Source organism: Scyliorhinus canicula, chromosome 18 (genome assembly GCF_902713615.1).
Source record: "Scyliorhinus canicula chromosome 18, sScyCan1.1, whole genome shotgun sequence".
NCBI classification, from domain to species: Eukaryota; Metazoa; Chordata; class Chondrichthyes; order Carcharhiniformes; family Scyliorhinidae; genus Scyliorhinus; species Scyliorhinus canicula.
The window spans coordinates 60,584,512-60,609,075 of record NC_052163.1 but is presented as its reverse complement, the minus strand read 5'-3'; the positions used below and the strand labels follow the sequence as shown (position 1 = coordinate 60,609,075).

Sequence of the window (24,564 nt, the reverse complement as noted above, 5' to 3'; positions counted from 1 at the left end):
ATAAATCTAAATCAGAACAGATGCAAGGGAGACAGAGACACTGGCAGAATGGAATATAGTCCTGGCAAGAAGCAGAGTATGAGGAATTTATTCAGGGAGCTTTGGGAGTCAGTGGATTTATAATGAACATCCATTGCCAGCATATCCCCCAAAATGGAGACAGAGGAGCTGAGGAAAGGAAGGAAAGAGTTGAGAGTCAGACCATGTGAAGATGAGAGGAGGGTGGGAAATGGAAGCAAATAATCGTTCAATATTGATGGTTCCTCTAACCAATAGTCTTCCAACACCAGTAGTCCCCCAACCAATTATCTTCCAACAGTAATTCTTCCCCACTCTGGCCTTCCAGGTGTGTGATTCCATGCCGCCAATAGACATTTCAACAGTGACAGTCCCTTGCACTAGTAACTCTTCATCTGTAATACTGTAGAACAGGAACAATATTTTTAATAATATAGCTCCTGTCATGCGTGCCATAGTGTAAAATCTCTCTTATTATCGGTTGATCACTTCACAGTCTATTAAAATTAATGAATTTTTGAAAATTATTATTTGGAAAAATAAACTGCAGGTTGTGTATTTTTAGAACTAACAATTGTCTGGCAGAGGGAGCAGGAGGCAGGAATATAACCATAGAGCCCTGTTGATGTTATCAGCCATAAGAATTTCGGTTGAAAAAGAGTGCTGTGAGATTGAATTACCACCTTGTGCTCCCAGACCAACATTTTGTTATTCCTCAAATAACCGTGCAGGGGCAGCACGGTAGCATTGTAGATAGCACAATCGCTTCACAGCTCCAGCGTCCCAGGTTCGATTCCGGCTTGGGTTACTGTCTGTGCGGAGTCTGCACATCCTCCCCGTGTGTGCGTGGGTTTTCTCCGGGTGCCCCGGTTTCCTCCCACAGTCCAAAGATGTGCAGGTTAGGTGGATTGGCCATGAGAGATTGCCCTTAGTGTCCAAAATTGCCCTGATTGTTGGGTGGGGTTACTGGGTTATGGGGTTATAGGGGTAGGGTGGAGGTGTTGACCTTGGGTAGGTTGCTCATTCCAAGAGCCGGTGCAGACTCGATGGGCCAAATGGCCTCCTTCTGCACTGTAAATTCTATTTTAAAAAGCGCAAATGGTTGGTTTCCCTTTATTGCAGGTTCAGCTCCAGTTATGCCAAACACAATAGGTCTCCACCCCATTTCCTCCTTGCTGTACCTGGGAACGAAATGACTCCCTCCTGCTCACCTGCCACACACACATCTCTAGTCCGCCACACCGATGGTACAGAAATAAATCTCCCCTTATACCCTATTGTTTATTTGCTCAGATTTGGCAGTAATAATGCCAGCAGAAGTGTCAACTTTTGTTTCCATGGAAAATGCCAGCCCCCGCCCCCCCCCCCCCCCCCCCCCCACCCCCCCACACACACAGCCACACCCCTCGGATCTATCTTCGACCTGCCAACCTAAAAATTGAGTCTGAGCAGGAAATAGCCCCTTAAGTGGTCTCTTAAGGTCCTTAATTGTAAGAAATGCTACTTCCTCCGTCGCTCTCCAATAATTCCACACATCACTTATGTCCGGTCTGGAAAATTCTGCCATTAACATCATTCAACTGGGATCCCAGCAGGCAGAATGATGGTATTTAATATTCCACCAGGATCTGGTGCCCTTTGAACCGGTACCCTTTGAACCTGCACTCCATAAATCACATGTGGCTATCTTTGTCCTTTTGCCCATCCCACTTCTGACCTGAGCAGTAAGTGTTTCCATAATGAGATTAGGCAACCTTAAAGTTCAACCAAATTCCAGGCCCTCTGGGCTTAGAGCCACCAGCACTTCAGTTAATGAAATGTTGGCACTGTAACTGAGGAGAAACTAATTTTATCAATGCTTGTTTAACTTCTGGAGAGGCTATTCATCCCCTATATGGTAGTGTGAAGAGTAAAGGTGGAATAGATGTTTTTAAGAACAAACTGGGGAGCTACATGAGGAAGAAGGGGCAGAAGGATATCCTGATAGTGTGGGGGATGAAGTACGCTTGTGTAAACTACAAACATTGGCATAGTGCTGTTGAGTTCAAGGCCCTATTTCTATGCTGTTAAATTCTGTGCAATTCTATAAACCTTGAGTTGTTCTAGGGTACTTTGTATTAGACTTTAGATGGGAATACCCATGTGAAAGGATTACAGAGGGCTGGCCGGGAAAGATAAGCAGCCGCTGAGCTATTGTGTGACAGCTGTTGTCTATTTCCTGCCCCAAAGGAGATTAGAAAGGCAAAGGATGGCCCAATAGACAATCCACAAAATTGTGGATGATTCACGACTGACCTGTTTTAGTAAACTCAATCCTGTCCGTGGCCTAGAGGAAAAACCACATCAGTCCTTCAGCGTGATACATCAGGAGATGCAATCCCTTCTAATCTGTTTTAGCATGCAAAAAAAATAATCATCAAATACAGTCAGGGAAGGGCTGATGTCAGCTTTCTGTTTACAGTCCCCACCACTTCACATTTCCCAGTTTAAAATATCAACCAAAGTGCGATAAGCATTCTCTATTTGTGTTAACATCAATTTCTAAGTGCCAGGTCTGGCAACTTAAGTGCTCCATTTATTTTGGTGCTCATTAGCTCACACCTCATTAGGGTGCACTGAATCCAAGAACAAATATATGTAAATAACATTTTGTTAATGTTCAATTATATTTGGCCTACCTGAACTTTTATAATCTGAGTTATAGTTGGCAATAAGCACTGACTGCAGTTACTGATCCCAAGTGGCCTTTGAGATGGTGATGGTGAGCCTTCTGGAACCACTGTAGTCCGTGGGGGTGCTCTCACAGTGCTGCAGAGTAGGATTTTGATCCATGGATGATGAAGGAACAGTGATATGTTTAAGTCAGGAGAGTGTGTAACTTGAAGGAGAGTATGGCGGTGGTAGTACTGCTCTTGACCTTTGAAAATTGCTAAACGCTGTTGGTCTTTGTTATAGACTGTTATTATTATGCATCTTCTTATTTAAATCCATTGCCGATGTCATCAGTCAATGCTGTGACGTCCTTAGCTGTTCTTGTTACCTGCCGTATTTAACTGCTGTTCGTTCTAATTCTGTTCCGTCACTGTTATTTCAATGTTTAACTAGCTGCTCCTGTTTTTGAGCCCATACTGTATTTTAAACTTTGTTATTTTTAATAATTAAAGAAGATTAACTTTAACTTGAAGATTAACTTTAAGATTAACCCGTTTCAGCTATCTTTTTGTGACCAAGTTACCACAGTCGTAATGTGGCTTCATGTCCATTCCTGTTCCTTTAGCCTCTTGTAGCCATATTGGCAAACATTACAGTTGTAATGCAGGTACTTCTATAACGAGTCCCTGTGGACATTTGTTTTCGAGACCTCTTTGGGTTGATTCATGCAGGTTGGGAAAAAGTGCTTCAGTATCTGAGAGAAGGCAAAAACATTTCACAAGGCTGGCGATCCCAGTGGAAATATTACTCTGTCATAGGGCAAGCACTGCAGAAATATGGAAATCTGATTTGATAGGTTAAAACTATACAGTAACAAAGGAATGAAGTGAAAAGCAGTTTAAAAAGAGCTTTCAAATGCACCTCTGGACAGATGAAGAATAATAACATTTTAATCTCCATGCAGTTCACTGAGTGGGCAACTGCTATGCGAAGTACCTTCGTACCATCAATGAGAACTGAGCACACTCTTGGGAGTTAACTGCAGCACTGGTGAATTTTGAAAGAGATGGTATGTTTTCTGACAGATAATCCAATGCATTGAGATACAAAACTGCCATCAGGGGCCTGGAAGTCCCCTTCAAGTAGGTTTGAATGTAAGTGAGCAGGAGGATACATTTATCAGCAAGAGCTCAGATAAATTCCTCAAACCCCAAGGAGTTCCAGGTGAGCTGAGATGATGTGGAGTTATTTTCCTCACACTCAGTGTGTTCGTAACGGTACGTTACAGGCACAGGTGCATTGGAATGAAAACTTGGTCAGCAAAACTGTCACTGAACAAAATGGAGGTGGTGTATGTACAGAGTAGACACAACACCCAGTGAGAAAGAAATGGCGTCCATAGTGACTAAAGATGAAGGGCGGAATTCTCCGGCCCACCAGCCATGTGTTCCTTGGCGACGCTCCATCCTCTGGTGGCGGGATTCTCTGCTCCCACCACTGTTAATGGGATTTCCCATCGGAGCCACCTGATGCTGCTGAGAAACCCAAGGGCAGGGGCGCTCTGCTGGCGGGATCAGAGAACCCCACCGTCCTTGAACGGCAGGAGAATTCTGGCCAAGATGTTAAAATGAGACTGAAAAGGTTTTATAGTACACTAGAGAATCAAGCTGAATAAAGAAGGTACATAGGCGGTCTAAGAAAGGGAATGGGCGAAGCACAGCTAGATCCCCGGTGTCTTCGAAGACCATCCAGGTGAAGGGTTGGCTAATGGGGGACAAGAGATACCCACTGAGTTTTACTGATGATGCCAGTGCGGAGGCCTGGGGTGGAGGCGGAGACCCTATGTAATGATGCCCCCCACAATCTGGCACAGCAGCAGGGCGACATGCTGGAGAGGAGAAGGAACAGAAAGTGGCGGAGGGACATGCGGCCTCGTCTGAGGAGGATGGTGACGCGGTCCTGAAGGGGCTAGAGGACGGGCCTAAGGAGGAGTCCGAGGATGGAGGATAGGCAGCGGCTAGGGTCCAACATGCCAGGAGGACCAGGGAGGTCCTCATCGTCTCCCGATTCTCTTAGAACGAGGCTGTGTCTGTCAGCCCAAACAATTTCCCTGCCACCCTATTTCCCTACATCCATCCTCAATTCCCCCCCCCCCCCCCCCCCCCCTAAACCCTCTGCTCTTCTCCCCATTTTCCTCCATGTTGGCTTTGGTTCCACACATTGGCGGCACCACCCCCTGCACTTGCAGCCTTTCAGACTCCTCAAATCGACCTTGCAATCGCTGGAATTTCGCTGACATTCCCTCAAGAATCTAATGGCTGTGTCCTGTCATCTGCATCAGCTCTTTCAACCTTGTCCAGAGGCTAAGCATCTGGCTGGGACCCAGCTGTAACATGAGATGCAGCAGGCCTCCGACTGTTGGGGCGCGAGGCGGGGGAATCAGATGGTGAGTTAGTCAGTAATGTAATGATGGTGAAATACATCCAAAAACCAGACTTTAACCTGAGTCTGCTGAATCGCTCCCTTTATTTGTCTTTCCATGTTTTAAAATGCTAGTTCAAACCTCTTTAACCTTCTGATCATCTGGCCTAACACCTCCTTAGATAGTTTGGTGTCAAAGTTTGTTTGGCAGTGCTCCTGTGAAATGCTTTGGGAAGTTTTACTGTGTTACGGGTGCTATATAAATGCAAGTTGCCATTGGAATTGTTGCTGTAAAGAAGGAAGCAATACGTATATTGGATCGAATAAAATGGATATATAGGATATACTGTTTGGCAGGTATCCCAATAGAAAAGTCACCCAACCCCGATGGGCTACTATGTTACCAAAGGAAGTGCGAATAGAAATTGCAACGGATGTGTGGGACATAATTTGATGAACCACTGTTGGCAAGTTTTCCAGCAAAGCAGGGCCATCAAATTCAGTGGGCATCCTTCCCAACGCCTACTCACCCACCCGGGCCTGGCCCTGATTTTATGGGGGGGTGGACCAGGCCCCCGATTGAGGCCCTTTAGTTGCCAATTAATGGCCAAATGAGGGCTGCTGAGACTAAATTAATTGGCATTTAGAAAAGTGTGGGCTTATAAATGAAAGTCCACACAGGGGCTTTGGCAAAGAGTCATCCAGACTCAAAACGTCAACCTGTTCTCCCTCCACAAATGCTGTCAGACCTGCTGAGATTGTGCAATTTTTTATGTTTTAGTTTCAGATTCCAGCATCTGCAGAAAATTGCATTTAATTTGGTTGAAGGCAAGTCAGGTTAGACTAACCTGATCAAGTTTTTTGATGCATTAACATATGCAGCGGGATTCTCCCTTCTGGGGACTAAATCCCCACGCCAGCAGGAGAACCGGCATCAACCACTCCGGCGTCAACAGTCAACAGAAAGTGCGGAATTCAAAATACCATAATCTAGGCAAGCTAGTAATATTTCAGCTCAAGGAACTAAAGGTACTGTGGCAGACTGGATCCAAAATTGGCTAAAGGACAGGAAGCAGAGAGTTATTCTGAAGGATTACATTTCAGACTGGAGGGAAGTATATGCCGTAGGCGCGATCTGCCGGCCACGCTGGGCCAGAAAAGCAGCTTGCCGTGGTGCAGCATAGAACATAGAACAGTACAGCACAGAACAGGCCCTTCGGCCCTCGATGTTGTGCCGAGCAATGATCACCCTACTCAAACCCACGTATCCACCCTATACCCGTAACCCAACAACCCCCCCTCCCCCCTTAACCTTACTTTTTAGGACACTACGGGCAATTTATCATGGCCAATCCACCTAACCCGCACATCTTTGGACTGTGGGAGGACACTGGAGCACCCGGAGGAAACGCACGCACACACAGGGAGGACGTGCAGACTCCGCAGACAGTGACCCAGCCGGGAACCGAACCTGGGACCCTGGAGCATGGCGAGTGAAAGCCAAGAGACCCCGCTCCCGAGAGCTACCCGGCTCGTAACGCTTTGCGAGATTCAACGCAATCTCACGAGACGTTGCGAGGTTAATCCCACCAAACAATGGGCTGGATCAGTTTTTGGCAAATCTACATGTTGGAGCGAGGCAGTAAGCCTTATTGTTATGTGAAGATTCCTGAGGCTTTGGGATTCAATCCCTTTGGGGATCCCACAAAGAGGGACCAGATGGAATGGCACTCATGGGGATCTGCAAGGGGATCGGAGGCCCTCAGCTGCATGCCTTTTGGGCAGTGTGGTGCCCTGGCACTGCTGGTGCCACTGGGTACCCTGGCAGTGGGTGCCAGCCTGGCACTGCCAAGGTGCCCAAGTGGCACTGCTTTTTGCCAGGTTGGCACTACCAAGGTGCCAAGCTGGCATTATTTGTGCACACTTGATTGGGCTGGGATTGCCCGGTGTGGGTTCAGGCTGGAGGAGCTTGGGGATTTTTTTTGTGGCCCACAGAGATCCGGATGCCATTCAAAAATGGTGTCCTAATTTCTCGCTACAGCAGAGGGGATTCGGCGAACATAGTTCCCTGTTGTAAAAAAACGGGGCTACGTGCGGCCTCGGATTCCCCAGTTAGGGCCCTTATTCAAAGCGAGTTGCATTGAATAGCCATGTGTTTCTCGGCACTGCAAGTGCCAGGAACCAATCAGCTAAACAAATTTGGGAACGTATTAAGCTTGGGAACTTAGTTCCGTTTTTGGGAAAATCGTGCCCAATGGGTAGGATCTCCTGGGGCCCACCAAAGTCTGGACATAGGCAGACCAGGGCCAAAACTACTTTGTTTCCCGATTCTATTCCTGGCATCTGAAAATATCCCATTATGATTTGTTATACATACTGACTGGTGGTCACCAATCCTTCCTTTACCACACTTTCAATTAAATTTGCTGAGAGGGAACCTTTGTGTTGAAGTGCCCTCTCAGTGACTTGCGTTTTGCTGCAGCCAGGTGCTCCTCTGAAGCTACAAGGCCTTCAATTGGCTTTTTAACTCCCAGAGCCACCCTGCCACCCTTCATTGGACAGGGAACCTGTCTCCATGCTAAATAGGACAGTGCCCTGCTCATAATTCCAACCAGTGACTGCGTTCCCAACCCTCCTTCCCCTCTGCCCACCCCCCAGACTCTCTCTCTCTCTCTCCCCCCCGTCACCCCAACCCCACCCAGCCCCTGTTTCCCACCCTCAAAGTGCAAATTCAGCCTCATGTCATTTTTGGTGTACAGAAAATGCTCACCTCGGTCAGATCGATCATTAATACAAGCTCTCTTGTTCCAAACAGGGTAATCAGCCGAGCGCCAGGTCTCAAACTCGTGGTCGAAACACTGATGTCATCCCTGAAGCCTATTGGGAATATTGTGGTGATCTGCTGCGCTTTCTTTATCATCTTTGGCATCTTAGGAGTGCAGGTTTGTACCTTCATCAAATCAGCCTCGCATGCGGGCGTGTGGACAGTGTGTACCCTGGGGGCGAGGGCTCTCTGTGCCCTCAGTGAGGATCCTGTGTGCCCTGGAGAGCGAGGCTGTGTATTGGGGCGGGGGCTCATGTAACTGGGGGTAACATATTGGCACAGATGGAGGATTGGTTAATGGATAAAAAACATAGGGTGGAATTTACCAGCCCAAACGCAGCGGGTGCAGAACCAGAAAAGGCGGGCAGCATTCAAACATCCAGCCACTTCAACATAACTGGAAGATCCCACTGGTGGCAGGTGCGGGAAAATTCAAGCCAGAGCATGGAGATAAATGGGCCACTTTCAGCAGGGTAGCATGGTGGTTAGCATAAATGCTTCACAGCTCCAGGGTCCCAGGTTCGATTCCCGGCTGGGTCACTGTCTGTGTGGAGTCTGCGCGTCCTCCCCCTGTGTGCGTGGGTTTCCTCCGGGTGCTCCGGTTTCCTCCCACAGTCCAAAGATGTGCGGGTTAGGTAGATTGGCCATGCTAAATTGCCCGTAGTGTCCTAATAAAAAGTAAGGTTAAGGGGGGGTTGTTGGGTTACGGGTATAGGGTGGATACGTGGGTTTGAGTAGGGTGATCATGGCTCGGCACAACATTGAGGGCCGAAGGGCCTGTTCTGTGCTGTACTGTTCTATGTTCTATGTTCTACTTTCAATTTGGCGGGTTCTAACTATTTGGGTGCTGCAGGAATCTGTATTGCAGTCGTAGCTATTTACATTCTACATTAATGACTGAGAGGAAGAAAGCAAGAGTGGTGTATCCATGTTTGCTGACAATACAAGGAAAGGTGGGAATGTAAGAAGAATCATAGAATCCCTGCAGTCCAGAAGGAGGCCATTCAGCCCATCGAGTGTGCACCGACCCTTGCTCCGATAGAGCATCCTACCTAGACCCAATTCCCCACCCCTATCCCTGTAACCCCACCTAACCTTTGGGTAATATTAGCATGGCCAGTTCACCTAACCTGCACATCTTTGGGCTGTGGGAAGGACCCGGAGGAAACCCACGCAGACACAGGGGGAGCGTGCAAACTCCGCACAGACAGTCACCCGAAGTCGGAATTGAACCCCGATCCCTGGTACTGTGAGGCAGCAGTGCTAACCACTTTGCCTGTGGTCCTGCCCAACTGAAAGAAGGACACAGAGAGGCTGCAAAGAGGTAGTTTAAGGGTGAGTATCTTCAATACTCAAGTAGATCGCTTTTTGATTTCAGAGCACCAGGGGATCTGAGGAACAGGCAGGAAAGTGGAGTTGGAGCTGAAGATCAGCTATGCTCACATTGAATATTGGAGCAGGCTTGAGAGATCATCTGATCCACTCCTACTCTTTTTTTATTATGTTCTTACGAATGTTTAAGGTAATGGATGGGCTGGCGATCAAGCAGACTGCTATAATATATCCAATATTGTATCAAAGTGCTGGCAAGTTGTGGAGGATCACCCATCAGGCACAGTTACTCACCACAGAATTCTCAGCCTCTGACCTGCTCTTGTAGCGAAAATGTTCATGTGGTCTAGTTCAGTTTTTAGTCGAAATGGCAACCCCCAGGATATAGGTGGTGGGGCTTTGATGATGGGGATGCCATTGAAGGCCAATGTTAGGTAGTTAGACTCTGTGGTTGGGTCATGGTTTAGCACACTGTGCTAAATCGCTGGCTTTGAAAGCAGATCAAGGCAGGCCAGCAGCACGGTTCAATTCCCATACCAGCCTCCCCGGACAGGTGCCGGAATGTGGCGACTAGGGGCTTTTCACAGTAACTTCATTTGAAGCCTACTTGTGACAATAGGCGATTTTCATTTCATGTAATTGGGTCGGTATAACTACTGTGGCTGCAAGAGCAGGTTAGTAGCTGGGAATTTTGCAGCGAGTAACTCACCTCCTGACTCCCCAAAGCCTGTTCGCCATCTACAAGGCATAAGTCCGGATTGTGATGGAATACTCTCCACTTGCCTGGATGGGTGCAATTCCAACAATACTTAAGAAGCCTGACACCATCCAGGACAAAGCAGCCCGCTTGATTGGCACCTCTTCCTCAAACAGTCGCTCCCTCCCCCACAAACACGCAGTGGCAGCTGTGTGTACCATTTAAAAGATGCACTGCAGGAACTCAACAAGACTCTTTAGGCAACACCTTCCAAAATCCAGACCACTACCATCTAGAACGGCAAGGACAGCAGATAGCTGCGGACACCATCACCTGGAGATTCTCCTTCAAGTCACCATCATCCTGTCTTGGAAATATATCGCCATTCCTTCATTGTCGTTGGGCAAAATATTGGAATCCCCTCCCTAAAAGCACTTTGGGTGTACCTACACCTTCGGGGCTGCAGCAGGTCAAGAAAGCAGCACATTTTCAAGAGCTTGGGTAAAGGCATAAATAGTTCTGGAGCCCAAGTCTTCAGCATTTCTGGCAAGATGTTGTCAGGACCTTTGCTGTATCCAATGCATTCAAATGATAAGGCTGAGGCTTTTGCCAGAAATGTTGAGTGGTTAATCCACCTCGGAGCATCCAGAGGTCCCCTGCATCACAGATTCATTTCACATGATATCGAGAAATGCCTGAAGAAAAGCATTGGGCCCGGACGATTGTCTGGTAACAGTACTGAAAATGTGTGTTCCATAACTTGCGATGCTCTTAGCCAAGAAGTTCCGTACAACTACAACACTGGCTTCTACCCAGCAATGTAAAACCTTTCCTAGGGATGTCAAAAGGCAGGACAAGTCCAACCCAGCCAATTACTGCCCCATCAGTCTACTCTCGACGATCAGTAATGTGATCGAAGGAGTTATTAACGGTGATATCAAGTGGCACTTGCTTTGCAATAAACTGCTCACTGATTCTCAGTTTGGGTTCCATCAGGTCCACTCACCCCCTGGCCTTAATAAAGCCTGATGTCAAACATGGACAAACGAGCTGAACCCCAAAGGTGAGGTCAGTGTAACTGCTGTTATTTGACCAAGTGCGGCATCAAGGAACCATTGCAAAACTGAAGGCGATGGGAATAAAGGGGGGAAACTCTCTGCTGATTGGAGTCATAACTAGCGCAAAGGAAGACGGTTATGTTTGCTGATAGTCAGTCATCTCAGCTCCACTACATCACTGCAAGAGTTCCACAGGGTACTGTCCAAGGCCCAACCACCTTCACCTGCTTCATCAATTATCCTTGTTCGATCATAAGGTAAATATGGGGATGTTTGCTGAAGATTGCACGATGTTTAGCACCATTCACCACTCTATATTTAGAGGTCGCCCCAATCTGCATTCGAAAAGGAACTCTCCCCCCCCCCCCCCTCCAATCAGGTATCAGGCTAATCCCCCCCCCCCCCCACACAGGCATCGGGGAGACCCCCTCACGCAAGCATGGGGACGACACCACCACACAAGCATCAGGCGACCCACCACTCAAGCATTGGGGTAACACCCCCCACATGCAAGCATCGGGGTGTTCCCCCCGACACACATAAGGGGATTCCCCCCCCCCTCAAATGGGGCTGCCCAGAGAGCCCACCTCTGGCAGTTCCACCCTGGCACTGCAGCCCAGGCATGCCCCTCTCCCCCCGGGCACTATACCTATCTTTGTGCCCCCGATGAATTCCCTTCAACTGTTTCAAGTTTTTAATTATCTACTGTAAACCTCGCTGACGTGATGTCACGGTGCTGAGGTTTGAATATTCAGTGAGGGGGGAGCATATGGCGTGGAAGACCTTTAATTGGATTTAAATTTATTACAACTTATTGAAATGAGGTACCCGGCCTTCTGGGCGGGAATTACATTGCATCATTGGCAAGGGGCATGGAAAATTGGAAAACAGGGGGTGGGATTCTCCGCAGACCAGCGGGGCAGGCCACTCCGGCGCCGAGGAGTGGCGTGAACCACTCCGCCATCAGGCCGCCCTGAAAGTGCGGAACCCTCCACACCTTCAGGGGCTTGGCCGGCGCCGGAGTGGTTGGCGCTGCGCAGCCAGCACGGTAGGGCTTGGCGCCATGTCAACCGGCGCCAAAGGGCCTCCGCTGGGCGGCATGAGTCGGCGCATGCGCGGCAGCGTGTGCTGGCATCATGCCAGCGCATGCGCAGTGGGGGTTCTTCGCCGCACTTGCCATGGCGGAGGTTGACAGCAGCTGGCGCAGAGGGAAAGAGTGCCCCCACGGCCCAGGCCCGCCCGCGGTTCGGTGGGCCTCGATCGCGGGGCAGGCGACCGTGGGGGCACCCCCCAGGGCCAGATCCCCCCGGGTCCCCTGAGGACTCTGCAGGCCGCCCGTAGAGCCAGGTCCCGCCGGTAAGGACCTGTTGTGATTAATGGCGGTGGGACACGCTGAAAACGGGCAACCACTCGGCCCATCGCGGGCTGGAGAATCACCGTGGGGGGGCTGCTGCCAGCAGCCGCCGACCGGTGCGTCGCGATTCCCGCCCCCGCCAAAACCCTGGCGCCGGAGAATTCGGCAGCCGACGGGGGCGGGATTCACGCCGCCCACGGCAATTCTCCAACCCGTCAGGAGGATCGGAGAATCTCGCCCAAGATCTCACTGATGAGAATCTGTTTTACTGACTCTTATGAAATTTTGGGTCCATGCCGCCGTTTATGCTGACAGCGAACACGGACTCTAAGTCACCCCACTGAGTGATTAAATTTCTCCTCATTTCAGTCCTAAACAATCTTGGAGTGTTCTGAACTCAGTATACACAGAATGGGCCCAGGCAGAGAAGAAATTGAGCTTTACTGACTAATGGCAACCACCCAAATTCACCCATATCGGGAAACATAATGCGGAGTCGGGGGGGGGGGGGGGGGGTGGGTTCACAATTCACCCCACCCCCAGAAACCGTTTGCATGATGCGGACATAGATCATAGAATTTACAGTGCAGAAGGAGGCCATTCGGCCCATTGAGTCTGCACCAGCTCCTGGAAAGAGCACCCTACCCAAGGTTAACACCACCACCTTATTCCCATAACCCAGTAACCCCACCCAACACTAAGGGCAATTTTGGACACTAAGGGCAATTGATCATGTCCAATCCACCTACTTTCACATCTTTGGACTGTGGGAGGAAACCGGAGCACCCGTAGAAAACCCACGCTCACACGGAGAGGATGTGCAGACTCCGCACAGACAGTGACCCAAGCCGGAATCGAACCTGGGACCCTGGAGCTGTGAAGCAATTGTGCTATCCACAATGCTACCGTGCTGCCCACAAATGACATGTTCAAGGCTGGCCCACCCCATTGCCATAAAGTGCCACAGGGCGGACTAACAAGAGCCAAGTGGGACTTCCATCACTTATGGGGGAAGAAGACCCATCCTCTGGAACTGCCAGCCACTCTGATAGGCCAACTGCTCCATCAGTCCTAGCACTGTGATGAAGACATCAGTGGTTGCTACTGGGACTGCAGAAGAAAAGAAGGCGCATGGATCTCTGGAGCAGGTAAGTCCAGGGTCTTGGGCTGGAAAAGCTTTGGTAGAGGGGGAGGGGAAGATGGGTTTAAGGGAGGGAGCGAGTAGGAAGGAAGCTGGGAATTGGCCTAGGTAGGGGTGTGGGAAGGCTGCCCTGCATTTAGCAGAGACCAGTCCCCCAAGAGCGATCTGCCCAATCTCCCCTCACAACAATATAAGAACTAGGAGCAGGAGTAGGCCATCTAGCCCCTCGAGCCTGCTCCACCATTCAATGAGATCATGGCTGATCTTTTGTGGACTCAGCTCCACTTTCCAGCCCGAACACCATAACCCTTGTGGTGAATCACAATCCTAGCAATTCACACTGTGTTATATTGTATGTGTTGTGTCTTTGTAAGATCGGTATATGAGCAGTTGCGCGGCTCTGCCCATAGGGGGAGATGAGGAGTTTGTACTGGGCTCCACCCTTGGCTCCGCCCATAGTTCCTCCCACTATTTGGAAGTATAAAGATCTGCAGTTGTGAGCCTGCTGCCAGTTCATCTCGTCGCAGGCAGGCTCAGTTGTAAGACTATTAAAACCACTGTTCACTTCCAATCACGTGTCTTGTGAATTGATGGTCACATCAACCCTTAATCCCTTTATTCTTCAAAAAAACTATCTATCTTTATCTTAAAAACATTTTTAAAAACCTCCCTCTGCACTTTAAGCATTTAAGTTTAAAAATTGGGCGTCCTGCCCCCAATGCCGGTTTATGGCCTGGGCAGCGTATTATCAGGGTCAAATAGCTTGCAAACAAGTCTAATTGACTCTTCATTATTCATTTAAAAACGGCAGGCGGGCTACCGATTACGGCACCCACCCACCCTTCCGATCATGGGGGAGAGCACGGGATGGGTGGGATTTTATATGCCTCCGCCCCCACCATGACAAACATGCCGGTCAGGGGGCACATAAAATTCAGCCTATTGCTATCTTTGACAGGCTGTTGTTACAATCTGGAATGCAGAGTTTGAAAAGGTGGCAGATTCAATAATTGGATATATCGTCAAAAAGGAGAAATGTGCAGGGCTGTAAGGAAAGAGTAGGGAAAAGGGACAAATTGGATCACTCTTTCAAAGAGCCAGCACAGGCACAATCAGCTGAATGGCCTCCTGCAGTGTATCATTCACGGATTGGAGTTCGCAGTCACCCTTCCCAAATGAAACAACTTTACATCGAAACAGTTCCAATGTATGTGCGTCTATTTTCATTTCAGCTCTTCAAAGGTAAATTTTACGTCTGTCTTGGGGAAGACACAAGAAATATCACCAACAAATCGGATTGTTTCCAAGCCAACTACAAGTGGATCCGTCACAAGTACAACTTTGACAACCTGGGGCAGGTAGGGGAGCATTTGTTTTAAAAATTGTTTTTTAAATGTTCCCAATTAAGGGGCAAATTAGCGCGGCCAATCCACCTACACTGCACATCATTGGGTTGTGGGGGTGAGACCCACGCTGACACAGGGAGAAAATGCAAACTCCCCACGGACAGTGACCCGGGATCGAACCTGGGTTCTCGGCGGCGTGGGACAGCAGTGCTAATCACTGTGCCACCGTGTCGCCCCGAGAGAGGATTTGTAAAGTAATGCTGTGCATTCTCCAAGAGGATGGAGAGTTTGCTGGGCTGATAATCTACTCACTGTCAGTGACTTCAGTCTGTGTCAGGTGGGACGAGGGGCCGTGCCTGATGCCTCAGGAGTGGCACCAGGGGTCATGACCCATCTTGTCAGGAACCTGGGAAGCTTTGACCATTTTTGCAGAGAGTGGGGCTCCCACAATTCAGTTGGACATTTGGTCAGACAAGCCAGCTCCCAGAGATGGAAAGGAGCAAATCTTTGAGGCAGTCACCGTCAGTAAAGAGCACTGTGCCTCAGGGACAGACCAGGCGCATATGGACAAACCCCCGCATGGGAAGGTCCTTAATGCATTTTGCGCACTATTTGTGAAAGATGTGCCAGGTATTCAAGAGTCCTAAGATCTCCACATCCAATAGTGACAGGATGCGCACCATTACGTTTGCAGTCCTCATGAAGTCAAGCATCCATATAAGGTGTCAGCCATGGTTCGGCTGGTAGCACTCTCCCCATTGAGCCTGAAGATTGTGGGTTCAAGCCCAACTCCAGAGACTTGAGCACAGAATCTAGGCCAACACACTCCTGTCAGGGTCTGCCCTCAAATTGTTTCAATTGCCAGGATGAGGATCCCAGGTTCCAGGTATAAGACAATGCTTGTATTAGTCCTTTATCATCCCGGGAAAGCAATCTGATTAATACTTAATTTTACCAGCAATTCAGAGTTGGTATTCCTCAGTCTAATATTCTATAGATTTACTGCTATTTCACAATATTTTATTTGCCATTACATCATAATCATCCTTTCAAAGTTTAACCAACTATAGCACTTCAGTTCTTTTCATTACTTAATTAAATCTTCATTAATTCCTTGTATTTTGAACATTCTGCTTTTCTTCATAATTTGTCAGCACCCAAAGTTTTAGGCATTCTAATGAACTGTTGACCATTCATAGTTATTGCCAACAACAGATTCCAAGACTGACCAATACTCGACTGATGATTATATTAGACTTGCTACATTTTGGAACAGTGCCCTATCCCAATTTTTGAGTCCATTTATTATCAATTGATTATGGCATCCTTTATCCTCGATACTTTCAATTTAGGTAAACAATATTGTAAGGTAGTATTTCAAGTCCCCTTTTAGAAATGAAGATTTATAACATCAGCCCCTATGTTATATCTTCAAAGGGGCCTTTAATGTCATTTGCATTGTTTACCTGTGTTGCACAAATATTTCAGAACACAACAAACTACTTTGGAATGCATTGACTGTTATGTAGGTGGTCTCAGGAGCCATTTTGTACCCTCTGCTCCCCTTGTATCCTCAGCAGCTATTTTAGAATCCCTACATTGCAGAAGGAGGCCATTCAGCCCATTGAGTCTGCACCAACCCTCTGAAAGATCACCCTACCCACGCCAACTCCCCCATACTAAGGGGCAATTTAGCGTAACCAATCCACCTAACCTGCACATCTTTGGACTGTGGGAGGAAACCAGAGCACCCGGAGGAAAACCACACTGCCGGGGAGAAAGTGCAAACTCCACACAGTCACCCAAGGCCGAAATTGAACCCGGGTCCTTGGCACTGTGAGGCAGTAGTGCAAACCACTGTGCCACCGTGCTACCCTCAGCTGACATTTGCACCTGTAATAATATGCATAATTCCATGTGTTAACATGTCAGACCTCCAACCAGCAGGTGGCAGTAGAGATGTGCCACGTGATACTGCAACCTCGAGGAGTCCGAAGTTAGGACTCATCGTGGACAGTCGTGTTTTGCGTTAGCTCACATAAAGGTATCAACAGTTAATAGTTTAGCAGTATTAGTATTGTTTTCCTTCCCATGTTATTGTAATTTAATAAATCTTTAACTAGTCACGAACTAGACATTCTCTGGTGCACTGACTCAATCATTGCAATGCACTAGAACGTAACAGTACCCTCAGCTGCCATTTTGTACCAACAGCATCCCACAAACACCAGTGTGAGGTGATTTTGATTGCAGGAAGAGTGTTGAAGACTCTTCCTGTTGATTGCAGGAGAAGAACTCAGGCTCTTCTCTAATTAATTAATAACGTTGCAGCTTTAGCAATCATTTTAACAAGTGTACCAAGCCCCACTTGAAGTCTCTGTGGCAAACTGCAGTACCCCATGGCTGCACTATTGTGTGAGACCGAGATTATGTGCTCTGGCCTTGATAGAAAACTGATGCTTAAGTAAAAGACCTGCCAGCTGACCCAATCTGTAAATATGTTTGCACCACCAAGCTTTGGGTTGAGATTACAAATTTTATTCTGTTTACTCTAAATTATTTTTATTTACAGAATACATAGCATTTTCCTACTATAAGTATTCAGCCAGGAGGTAAACAGTTGGATGTATTATGCTTCTGACTTTAAAATTTGAACACCAGTCATTATTTTCCAATACTTTAATTAACAACGCTTTCATGGGCTGTGAAATATTGGGGCGACAATTTTTGGGCAGTTGACCCCATTCCTTTAGAGTATTCTACTTAGTCATCAACGAATCTAAAATGTTCAATGTCCACATTGTTGTCAACATTGTTAGCCTGTTCCCAATTCTGGACCATTTAACATTTGTTAGTGTTGTTCTTACATTTGGCATGCAATAAATATGTCTTGGAAATTAATATGTTATGCTGCCATTATGGGTGTTAGGTGACAGGAGATCAAGGTGTTTCCTGGAAGAGAATTAAACAACATCTTTAACTTGTGCTGTCCTGGTCAGAGTGAGTGATGCTTAAGTCTATTCTATAGAAAATTATTAATTCTGATCTCAATACACAGTGATCAGCCCTGCTGTGGCATTTTTAAAGGTTAGGCTTGCCGGCCCGAAGGTACAAACAAGAACTTATTGGAAAGGTTTTCTCACAGGCTGCTAGAAAAGACTGATTGTTAGCCCACCCAAACTGCCAATGGCATCATCAATACATCACGTGATTGAACTCTTAAAGCGACCTTGTTCTAGCTAGGAGCAAACATGAATACCTGAGTAATACATTACTGCATCTAATGAGCTTTTATTTTCTCCTACTAACAGGCCCTGATGTCCTTGTTTGTTCTTGCATCGAAGGATGGGTGGGTTGACATTATGTATGATGGATTGGATGCAGTGGGAGTGGATCAGCAGGTAATGTATTGAGTTGAAATGTCATAAATTGTTCCATACTAAATTGCAGTCCCTATCTAGGAATTGTGTCTATCCAGTGGTACTATTGTGTTTATCATGCTCTTTACAGTATCCATAAATTCCCATACCCAAGACCAGTGATATAGGAATCAGTATTCCCAATGGTACAGGAATCACTATTCTCTGTGCTACAGGAATCATTGTTCCCATTGATATATGTATCGCTATTCCGGGTAATACAAGAATCACACTTTCCAATGATACAGGAATCACTATTGTGTTTATTCTGCTTTTTACAGTATCCATAAATTCCCATATCCAAGACCAGTGATCCAGGAATCACAAATTTCCAGTGATACATGGCTCACTATTCCAAGTGATACGGGAAACACTATTCCCAGTGATACAGGAACCACTATTCCAGTGATACAAGAATCACTATTCCCAGCGGTAGAGTAATCACGATTCCCAGTGACACAAGCATCGCTATTTCCAGTTATACAGGAATCACTGTTCCAGTGATACAGCAATCACTGTTCCCAGTGATACAAGCATCCCTATTTCCAGTTATACAGGAATCACTGTTCCAGTGATACAGCAATCACTGTTCCCAGTGACACAAGCATCCCTATTTCCAGTGATACAGGACTCACTATTCCCAGAGGTGTATGTATAGCCATTTGCAATGCTCTTGTCATCAACATTACTAAGAAGAGCAGCGCGACCTATTCCTTTTTTTGGGGGGCCATTTAGCATGGCCAATCCACCTAGCTTCCATATCTTTGAGTTATGGGGGAGCACTGCCCATTCCTAACTGAGGTAGAAAAACTAACATTCCAATTGGAAGTGATGCAGGCGTTGTGGGCAAGTGGCATCTTGACTAGATTGATATTCTTTGGGGATTATTTAGCCTGAAAATTAGAGAAAAGGAGAAGGTAGTTGGATGTTACTCACGTTTATCATGAAAGCTGCAGTCTGCGAAATAAATTGTGCCGACATATAGCAGCAGCCCACAGACTGATTCCTGGATCTACACCAACCCCTCTCTGTTTTTAGTAGCTAGTGATTCCTGTACTGTGATGCAAGTAGTGATCTCCCACTTGCTGTGGGATATTTTAGGTACCCTTGGTGTTGAATTCCAAATTAGAGCACAGATCTTTTACCGTATTCATCACTGTCTCAACATGTAAGTGAACTGTTGTCTCCTCCATTTTAGTCACCATGTGCTGAAAGCATTTGGTGCAGGTTCGCCAATGGCCACAGCTAAATTTTATGCTCAAATATCAAAAGAGCCCCAGAGGTCCACACTGCTCTCCCCAGCAGCTGAGAATGGACATGAGTTCACTCTCCACCCAAATAGTTCCAGTTTATCCTGTACCACTTACTCAATAGTTTCTGTGTTTCACCTGCACGTTTCCACACTCCTCACTTTTATCTACATGCACCAATGTATTAATGCAGGCTTAGATTGAAAGTAAAATAATATGTTGTGTGATATACAGGTCGCCCACTTCGTAACAGTTGCCTCAAGTTCCATTGTCATATCTATAGAACAATAACAGGAACACTTGATAGAATTGTGTATTAATAATAACTTTGTGAGATGCGGTAGCCAGGTGAGTTGAAATGCTTAAGTGCCACAAATGACTGATTGAATAGGATGGGAAATCCTGTCAACCTATCAACCCTGAACTGGGGTGAGACCTGCCTAGTTCCCCATCACCGTCTTGCTCCACATTTCCACAGTTTCTTCGTAAATACCGTAAGAGAATGTTCTCTCTCCTCTCATACATTCTCTCTCTCCTGGTACATGCAGTTTACTGTCAAACAGTGGAACACATTGAGTACTTCAGAAGGTTGGCCTGAGATACACCAATGATATCATACATGGAAAAAGTTGCGTTAATAAAGGAGGCATGGTCGGTAAAGATAGGTGCTGGGACCAGTATCTTGAGACATAAAGAACAACAATGAGAATCTAGAGAGGGGAAGACACCTTCTTCCACTGCTGCAATTAATACAACAAACCTCTACCAGCCCCTCAGAGAAGAAGGGAGTCCTGTTGCTGTAATGCTGCTTCCAACTTTGTTTTTTCTACTTTGAGGGTTTAATTCCATCCTCCACCAAAGGCCCCAGAAGACCACATACTACCCTCACCTTTCCATCTCCTTATGAGTGAAGAATTAATGGGCATTCTATCATAACTGGACCTCCAAGGGAGTATCCTGGATAGGAAAGTACACAATTCACCTGCACCAAGACGCACCACCTTAATGAGAACAATAATGCCAAAGACTATTTGCACCAAATCTCTCTGTAGATCCAAAATTGAAGTCTGTTGCAATTAGTGCAGGGGAATTTCATGACAAGTTCCCTCTACTAACAAAGAATGTGGAATCTTGGGCTTTCTCGAGTCATAAGATTTAATTTTACATATCTGCAGGAGTGGGCTGGCAAGCAGGGGAAATTAAACCAGGCAGCAACTGCTATGTTACCCCCTGCTGGTATGTTACCCATGGCCCACTCAGTCATGGTCCAGTTGAGAGGCCCCTAAGATGTCAATTGATGGCTACTCAAGGGCATCCTCCCACCACAAGTGAGATTGTTTCCACATTGGTAAAGCTCACTGAGATGGGTGAGAGGAGACTTGCTGGAATGGTACCAGGGATGAGGAACTTCACTGGTGTAGAAAAATTGAAGAGGCTGGAGCTGTTCTTCAAGCACAAAAGGTTAAGGGGATAAGTGCTGGGAAAACTCAGCAGGTCTGGCAGGACCTGTGGAGAGAGAGAAAACAGGGTTAATGAGTCCAATATTACTCTTCATCGAAACCCAGGTTTGAGGGAAGACTGAAAATAGCTGTTCACAATTATGAGGGATTTCGATAAAATAAATAGGACAAAATGGTTTCTATTGGTAGAAACCAAAGCATGATGAGAAGTTTATTGAACACAGCAGGTCATTCTGATCTGGAATCCACTGCCTGAACAGGGCTGGAAGCAGATTCAGCAATAACATCCTGATATTTATTTGAAGGGGAAAATTTTGCAGGCCTATGGAGAAAGAGTAGAAAATGTGGGACTAACTGGACAGTGCTTTTAAAGAGCTGACACAGGCACAGTGGACTGAAAGGCCTCCTTGGCTAAGTGAATCTGTGGTTTTTAAACATCTTATTGAGTTGCTGCTTTCATGTTTCCAGCCGATAATGAATTACAATCCATGGATGCTCCTTTACTTCATCTCCTTCCTGTTGATCGTGGCGTTCTTTGTGCTCAATATGTTCGTTGGTGTGGTGGTGGAGAACTTCCACAAGTGCCGGAAGCACCAGGAGGTGGAGGAAGCCAAGCTCCGTGAGGAAAAGCGCCTCAGACGTATGGAAAAAAAGAGACGGAGTAAGGAGAAACAGCTGGCTGGTCGGTAGTCTTTCCTGTATCTTTCTGAGTCGTGCTTGACCTTTGAACCCTCTCCCCTCTTCCCCAGTGCCTAATAATTGGGACATCCCGGAGCATGCAAGTTAGGCCTCTGCATGGTCCAGAAATAAAATCCCATCAGCCCACATAAACAGTTGCCCTGTCATTACCTCGCTTGCATGTCTTGGCAGCAACTCCTCCGGAGGGCAAACTGTATATTTACCCAAAGCATTCTCATGAGTATAGTACACAGTAGTGTAAGAATATTATTAGCTCCATTGTGCCATCAGTGGTTGTCACTATTGTACAATGTTCTGCAAGCTGAAGGGGCCGTGTCTTGCACAATTGACCTGTGAGTGCGCTCACTGTTTTATTGGGTTTTTGGGTTGCAACATATATCACGACTGCTTCTCGACCATTCACTGGGGTCATGCCAGTGATGATCTTTAAACACGGCATATCTACGACCATTACCAAAACCTCTTGGATCTTCAGTCAAACGGTTTCTCGTGCAGAAACCTGCTCTTCTCAAATTTGAAGCCCATCATGAATTAGAGACGGACAGGAAGGCATTTCCACTAGAAGTGGTTGTCTCACATATTTTAGTAGTGGTAGAATTGATGAACTCATGGGATACTAGCCTTTACTGAACTTAACTTTCCACATGCTTGACTGAAGCTGCAGGTTATTGAAGGAAAATGCAGTGTTGTTTGGTTATAGTATATGTTTAGAAACTTCAGAGAGCACAACATGGTGACATGGTAGCACAGTGGTTAGCACTGTGGCTTCACAGCGCCAGGATCCCAGGTTCAATCACCGGCTTGGGTCACTGCACGTTCTCCCCGTATCTGCGTGGGTTTCCTCCGGGTGCTCCAGTTTCCTCCAAGTCCTGAAAGACTTGGGGCGGGATTCTCCTCTACCCGGTGGGTCGGGCCGTACCGGCGCCGAGGAGTGGCGTGAACTACTCCAGCGTCGGGCGGCCCAGAAGACGGGGGTCGGAGAATCCCGCTCGTGCTTGTTAGCTGAATTGGACATTCTGAATTCTCCCTCGGTGTACCCGAACATAGAGTGTGGTGAAGAGGGGATTTTCACAGTAACTTCACTGCAGTGTTAATGTAAGCTATGTGTGACACTAATAAAGATTATAATTATTATGATATCCAACTACATGACCTTCTGTTCTATACTGGTAGGGCATTCTACTGTTTTATTTGTTCCCTGAAGGTCATGTTCCCTGTGGCTGCATGGATTTCCTCTGTGTGCTCCGGTTCCCTCCCATAGTGCAAAGTTATGTAGGTTAGGTGGACTGGCCATGCTAAATTACCCTTACAGCGCCAGGGAGCCGGGTTTGATTCTGGCCTTGGGTGACTATCTATGTGGAGTTTGCACATTCTCCCCATGCCTCGTGGGTTTCCTCCGGTTTCCTCCAGCAGTCCAAAGATGTGCAGGTCAGGTGGATTGGCCACGCTAAAATTACCAAAGATTGGGTGGGGTTGCAAGGATGGAGCAGGGGAGCGGGCCTGGGTAGGGTGCTCTTTCAGAGGGTCGGTGCAGGCTCGAAGGGACAAATGGCCCCCTTCTACACTGTTGGGATTCTGAGAGTCTATGAACTGTGACAAGCAGGAAAAGACCAACTTGGCCCAGCAAGCTTGCCCCACACCATGACTGGACCACTTCCTTGCAACCTTCCCCTCTGTGCTACCTTACACCAAGCACCTTTCCCTGCCCTACCCCCGCCCTGCCACCCAGAGCTGTGGGAAAGGTAAAAAATAAAATATGCAAAGATACAAAGCTGAAAAGGACAGGGCTGAAAGATAGTTTGAGGTGTTCTATCCCTGTATTTAGTAGGACAGCGGTTTCCAATGGCAATAATTCCACATGTACTCATCTAGATAGACAAATGGTAAAATTATACACTCGCCCATGATTTTCAGCAGAACTTTAATCTCTTTATGATCAGTTTGGTTGTATCAGATAAATACGAACATACGAATGAGGAGCAGGAGTAGTCCACTTATTTTCAAACAGTGACCACTATTCCTAGACTCTCCCAAAAGAGGAATTGTTAACTTTTCATCCACCCTGTCAAAACCCCTCCGGATTTTATATGATTCAATGAAGTAACCTCTTACTCGTCTAAACTCCAGCAGATACAAGCCTTGCTTGTCCAACCTTTCCTCATAAGACAACCTGCCCATTCTTGGTATTAATCCAGTAAATCATTTCTGAACTGTTTCCAATGCATTGACATCCTTCCTTAAATAAGGAGACCAATACTGTACACTATACTCCAGATGTGTTCTCATCAATACCCTGTACAACTGAAGCATAGAGCGGAATTTACCAGCTGTTCACACCGACAAGATAGTCTGGTCCCACGATGGTGCACACGTTTTCCAATGATGAGGGGCGCAGTCAACTGCAGGAGCAGAAAATCCCAGGTGTATCGCTTCCGCTGCCAAAAAACACACAGAGGGTCGATCGGTAAATCCTGCCCATAACCACCCTACTTTTGTATTCAATTCCCTTTGCAATAAACAATAACATTCTATTAGCTTTCTTAATTACTTGCTGTGCCTGCATACTAAATGTTTGCAGTTAATTAACCAGGACACCCAGATCCCTCTGCATTTCAGAGCTCTGCAATCTCTCACCATTTAGATATGTTTCCTTTTTCTTTTTCCAAAATGGACAATTTCACACTTTCCCACATTATACTGTATTTGCCATATCCTTGCCCACTCACTTAACCTATTTATATCCCTTTATAGCCTCCGTATGTCCTCTTCACACCTTATTCTGTGCCATCAGCAAATTATACCACCGTACATTCGGTCCTCATCAGTCATTTATAGAAATTGTAAAAAGTTGAGGCCACAGCACTGATACCTGTGGCACACCACTCATTACATC

At 46.9% G+C, this 24,564-nt stretch overlaps 1 protein-coding gene and 1 long non-coding RNA gene across 6 annotated transcripts in view; one reads left to right on the top strand and one right to left on the bottom strand.

Annotated features, from left to right (window-relative positions):
• Positions 1-24,564, top strand: part of cacna1g (calcium channel, voltage-dependent, T type, alpha 1G subunit) — an 827,599-nt gene that overhangs the window by 699,291 nt on the left and 103,744 nt on the right. For 3 of the 4 annotated variants that reach the window (XM_038776398.1, XM_038776397.1, XM_038776396.1), the window contains 4 exons: positions 7,907-8,033; positions 14,730-14,855; positions 18,155-18,244; positions 21,441-21,633. In XM_038776398.1, coding sequence (XP_038632326.1) covers positions 7,907-8,033; positions 14,730-14,855; positions 18,155-18,244; positions 21,441-21,633 — 536 coding nt within the window. Of the gene's footprint in view, positions 1-7,906; positions 8,034-14,729; positions 14,856-18,154; positions 18,245-21,440; positions 21,655-24,564 lie in introns of all 4 variants that reach the window. The other variant, XM_038776395.1, reaches the window with a different exon arrangement.
• On the bottom strand, positions 102-24,099 carry LOC119952850. Of its 2 annotated transcripts, none has more exons than XR_005457902.1 (3): positions 23,996-24,099; positions 2,314-2,406; positions 102-421 (listed from the first exon to the last, which is right to left on the bottom strand). It is a non-coding gene; the product is annotated as an uncharacterized LOC119952850 (long non-coding RNA). The 2 variants fall into 2 exon arrangements; XR_005457901.1 differs by lacking the exon at positions 23,996-24,099 and adding an exon at positions 2,697-2,946.